General features: G+C 50.6%; 1 protein-coding gene across 1 annotated transcript; it reads right to left on the reverse strand.

Moving 5' to 3' along the window:
• Positions 1–1253: 1253 nt before the first annotated feature.
• TMEM53 (transmembrane protein 53) lies at positions 1254–4827 on the reverse strand. The gene is made up of 3 exons (XM_071565853.1): positions 4724–4827; positions 4140–4252; positions 1254–2324 (listed from the first exon to the last, which is right to left on the reverse strand). The coding sequence occupies exons 1-3, from the start codon at positions 4791–4793 to the stop codon at positions 1656–1658; spliced, it is 852 nt and encodes a 283-aa protein (XP_071421954.1). The 5' UTR covers positions 4794–4827; the 3' UTR covers positions 1254–1655.
• Positions 4828–5590: the final 763 nt, after the last annotated feature.

Raw genomic sequence — 5590 nt, forward strand, 5'->3', positions numbered from 1 at the left:
AAGGGCTACTGAGCCTGGAGACACTTTTCACTTTAAAAAAATCAAAGACGAATCAGGCAATCAGCCCCTTTTCTGTTAATTCTCATCTATTTTACACACCCCAGTTCACCCTCTAAAACCATGCTCAGCATGGGGTTATTCTGCTATAAATGAGCATTGCCACACTAGCCTGCTAAAAACAGCTGTACTGGTCACCACTGGCCACTCACCCTGCACTTCTGTGAGGTCTTACAGTTCTTGTTTTAAACTTCCAATTTATTTTAATGCTTCCCAAGAGACCTTCTCCTCTGTGTTTCAATCCAGAACAGCAAGTGTTTTGTAATTGTGGATGACAGCACAAGGGTGGGCAAGACCAACACTGTGGCCCACAGGCAGCAACCACCTGTCGAAACCTTCATGTCTTTTATGTGCCAACTTCTCAAGGGCAGCTCCACGTTCAAACAGGCCCATGTCACAGCTCTTCAGAGCCTCCTCCCAGCAATACAAAGTTGGCTAACCCTGTTCACCATCTTATTAACTTGCTTGCAATGCTGTGACATAGCATAAACATATTACCAGGCTCTCCTGTGTCTTTATCCCCACTTCTCTCCCGAATAAACAACAAAACCTAAAACCAAACATGGCTGAAGTTCAGTGCAACAAGCTACTTTTCCACTAGGTAGAAGGAATTAATTTTTTCTACACACTGCATGGACTGCAAAGACTGATTATCTGAATAGAGTAAATGATAACTCCAGGAAACAGTTCCATTTTCCTCTGCAGTTCCACCTTTCTATTTTAGAGGTCTGGCATAGTTGTAACCCAGAAGTTTCCCTGCACATCCAGATGCCCAATACAGGCTGCTCAAAGACACACAATAACAAAGAAGCAGTTCTCCAAGAAAGCAAAACTACTCACTGGAACACACAAAAGATTGAAAGAAAGAGAAACAAAACCAAGACATGCTCAAGAAGGTTAACTTAAACCTTTGGGTTGAAGAACACAAAAGTTATCACAAAGATTTGAGCTCCCACACAGGATCAGAGGTTTGACTGTTCTATCTCAGCTATTTAATGAGAGCAGCTGACAGTCTTGTCATGTCACCCTGCACACACTTTTTCCAGGTCGTGCACTGTGGTTCCTGGGCCTGATCTCCATCCAGGAGTACAACAAGACCTGGGACGCACTGAAAGAACTGAAAAGCCCTGCAGACTTGGTTCTGTTTGCTCATTGCAATTAAAAGAAATGGCAGAGATTAAAAAAAAAGCAACAAAGACATGGAAGAGCTGTATTGTTAAATCAGTACAAGCCACAGAACATGCATGTTAGACATCAGGGACAAGCAGACAACAGGGAAAGCAGAGAATAAGAAGACACACGAAGAAACAAGTAACACTCGATGTGAGATCCTAGTCTGTGACACCTTGGTAAGTGCATCAACATGAACCATGACAGGATTTCACCTTCAGTACTTTAAATTAACCCATATCTATTTTCTGCTATAACATGGCTGGTGCAAAGGCCAGGCTGGAGACTTTCAGACTTGCAGACAGTGGGGAAAAAAAGAACCAAACCAAACAAGAGGTCTCAACTTTCCTCCCTTCAAACACACAAAGGCAAAGGGGGTGGCATTTCCCTTACAAGTTGAGCAAAGCAGAGGCAAACACTGCAGGTCATTACAGCATTACAGGTGAGCCTCCAACACAGTCAGACAGAAAAGTCATACAGAGGCTGTTGTAATAGGTGGGATAAACCCGCATGTGGCTGACGTGAGGCGAATCCGAGAAGTCCACGGCTTTCACGGGAACACCAAGCTGCTGCCGGGCCTCAGCCATGTGCTCAACGTCACTGGCCTTGATGATGGCATCAGCCTGGGAATAGAGGTACAGCTCGGGCCAGCGCGAGGGCCCCTTCAGCAGGACATCGTAATGGTTCTCGTGGATGAAGCGGGTCAGGGGGTACAGCAGGATCCGCAGCACAACGGCTGCAGTGGCAAAAATGAGTAAGAGGAAATACCTGAGCAGCACGTTCATGGAGCCCAAGACAATTGCCAGGGCACGGAGGGCTCCTATCAAGTTTCTTCTGCCAGGGGCACTGTCAAAAATGGTGCCTGCTACTCTGAGGTTCTTGAACAGCTTGTGGGTGTGCAGGGCCTCGATAATGTAACGGTACAGCATGACACCACCATTGCTGAAAACGTGGAAAAGAACTGGTCTGTCTTCAACTCTGTAATCAAAGAGAAGCTTCAGGAGTTGCCTGGCTGGGGTCTGGAGGGATTTGATGCCAAAGCTCTCAGAGAAGAACATCATCCTCCACGGAGCTGTGTAGCGAATGACAGTGCACCCCTAAGAAGAACAGAAAGAGACCCCACACACGGTTAGGCTGTGCTAATTTACATAATGTAGACAAGCATCAATACAAAGAACGTGAAAATTTGGGATAGGTTTCCAACAGAAACCATAGGGCCAGAAGAAAGTCTTCAGTGCCAGTAGCAAGGCCCTGATACAAACGGGATTACATTAATCATAACATTACATAATCATAACACTGTTATGAAAAGGACTCTGCAGCAGAAGTCTGGCTCTGCTGATGTTTGAGATCCTTTCAAAACTTGCACTAATGGTACAGCCCCTGAGGACACTGCCACCCACTTACATGAGTGTTAGTTCCCACCTAGGAGGAGCAAACCATCTCCCTGATTCACAGACCTTCAGTATCAGCCATTTTTGGTAAGAAGAGCCTGTTCTGGTTCACATTCAGCCCATGACATTGAAACAAATACAAGAAGGAGGAGGAACTTTCCCCTCTCCTTGGGTAGCACTTGTTTGCAGCTATCTCTGAGACTCACCCACAAACAACACTGACATGATTTTTGTAAACCTTCCTGAAACGTTCCATCTGTGCAAAAGAGCTCTGGATCAGAGACTGAGAGCTCCTGAGCAACTGCCTTAACACTTAAGGCCTTACATCAGAAACAGGATCACAGAGGATTTTCCACACAGAGCAGATGGAACTACATTTATAAACGCTTTAGATCTTTTCTGTCACCTGAGCTCACTGACAAACACAAGGAAAACCCACTCAGCCAGCCCTTCTGCACAGAGTTTCCTAAACAGTGAAAAAGGAAGAAGATGCCAAGTTCTTAAATCCAAGTCGTCTTTACCATCTTGCCATGGTTACTGCCACAACCTCTTGAGGAGCTAAGAAAACCTCTTCTCTCCTTTCCCCTTTTATGACCTTTCTGATAGGAAAGTGGTTTCCAAGAAGTTGTCATGCTGCCCTGTAACATGCTCCTCATCTGCTCCACAGTATCTCTTAGTCACAACAGCCACTTAACAATTAATTCTTCATCAGATCAAGCCAATTAATGATTCCTGCACTGGTTTACACATTAATAGACTTGTTAATGTACAAACTTTACCACCTATAGCTGAAACAGATTTGGATAAATACAAGATTCCTTATATGCTGACCAAGAAAAAAAAATCTAGTGTTTCATGGGGTTCTCATACTATGAGCTGGGATAATTCCAGTAAAATACAACATTAGAAAAGAAAACATCATAACTTTGGGAAGTGGCAGTAGGATGGACCTCTCCAGTTCAAACACAAGAAGTTCCTAGTGAGCAGCTATGACTATCACAGGATGCCTGTTCCAGAGGCAGGACAAAATTAATTTAGATTACATTTAGATGAATCATTTTCACAAGAAGGAAGAGCCAAACGAGCAGCAGATGTCAATGTGCTCTGTTAGTGCCCAGCTCAGCTTTTCAGGTCTGTGCTGTGGCCTAACAGCAAGCAGTAAACACAGGATCTTTACCCACATGTTTACCCGTTTGGAAAACTAACACAGTTCCTGTCATTCCTGAATAATCCCACAACTTTAAAAGCCTTAAAATACTTCAGTAATTCACACAGCAGCTGAATGTTCCTCCAAGGAAGTATTTTTGTCTGAGCTGCACACACGAACATGACATCAGCAGCTGTTAGATAACACTGCCCGGGCTCCGGGAGATAAGGAGCTTTCAGTGACAGGAGAACTCGCCACTCGTTCCCCATGACTGTAGATCGAGAGAGGCTTCAGAGCAACTTTGCCACCATGCAGAAAAGAGGCAGTTTCACTATACGGCAGTGTCATGGAAGTACAGACAAGGTACTCACCTTCTGGCTGTAGATTGCACTGTACTTGGCCAGGTATTTGTCCTGGCAGCCTGCCCAGCCCAGCAGGATCACCACAGGCTGGCCCTCTGCATGCCCCCTCTCTGTGCTGCTTTCTGAAACAAATCACGAGTTTTAAAATAACAGCCCTCCAGTCTGCCCGAGTCAGAACTCATGGCAACTGGCCTGGTTAACAAAGCTTAAATGTAAAGGCGAAGCAGGCATCAGCTGGATTCTCCCTCAGCTGCGAGCACTGCCTCCCCCGGTGTCAGGACGTGGGCGTGCTCTGTAGCACAGCGCAGTTCCAGCCCCTGCAGCTCCCACCGCTCCCCACTGACGCAGAGCTAGCGCCGAGCTGACCCCTACGGTGAGGCGAGAGCCTTTCTCCTCCTCCCGCGGGGCACCAGAGGCTGCTGCCACTTCCAAGGCGGCAAAAAGGAGCGTCCTGCCCTGCCCTCCAGGCACTGCCACACACCTGTTGCGGCACCGCTGTCCCCGCTAAGGGGTTACCCAGCCCACTCCCGCCCGGCTCCGCCCTCAGGAGTCCCTCAGTCCCTGTTGTCCCCGGTCCCGCTCGCCCCCCGCACCGCGGCCCTGTCCCGGCTCCGGCTGCGGCTGCAGCTCCACCACGGCTGCCTCCAGCCCGCGGGCGCCCATGGCCGCGCTCGCTGGACACCCGCCGCCGCTTCCGCCCTCCCCGCCGGAAGCCCCGCCCACCCCCTTCCCGCAGCCAATGGGAAAGGAAATTGTCCGCCCCGCCTCCGCACTAGCCACGCCCCCGCTCCGCCTCTCACTTCCTTAGCAACGCGCCCGTAGCACCGGCCCGGCGCCCCGCCCTCCGAGCTCCCATTGGGCCGCGGGGGCAGCGGCGGGCAGCGATTGGTCCGGGCGCATGTCAGTCATTCTGCGGGTACCCGCCCCCCGGGGAGCGAGGCCGGGGCGGGGCCGCGCTGTGGGGCTGCGAGGCCGGGATGAGGGACATGGTTGGGCCTCATGGGGGATCCCAGACAGCGGGGCTGGGGGACAGAGCAGGCGTGGGGGCTGAGCGCTGCTGTGGTCCTAAGCTAGGGCGTTCGGGTCAGGAGGGGCGGCACAGGGGCTGGGCATGGCGGTCAGGGAGCGTGTGAGGGACTGTAGGGCCCGGGGTGGGGTTTAAGGTGTAGGGAAGCATAGGGCCTGTGGTTGGGCTGGGACAGGGAATGCTGGGACTCCAGTGGATCGGGCAGGACAGGGGCTGGGATGGATGCAGAGCCTGGGATGAGGCACTTGCAAGGCTGGGCTTGGGGCTGCGGCTGCATTCGCGGTGGGGCTGGGAGGCAGGACAGATGGTGAGCGAGGGGCCAGCGGGGCTGTGGGTTGGTAAGGGCTGGGTACATTGGGGGGCACTGAGGAAGGTGCACTGTGCACGAGCGGGGTAGTGAGGAACTTGAGGTGTGTCAGGAGAGGGTGAAACC

This window comes from Pithys albifrons, chromosome 10 (genome assembly GCF_047495875.1).
Source record: "Pithys albifrons albifrons isolate INPA30051 chromosome 10, PitAlb_v1, whole genome shotgun sequence".
NCBI classification, from domain to species: Eukaryota; Metazoa; Chordata; class Aves; order Passeriformes; family Thamnophilidae; genus Pithys; species Pithys albifrons.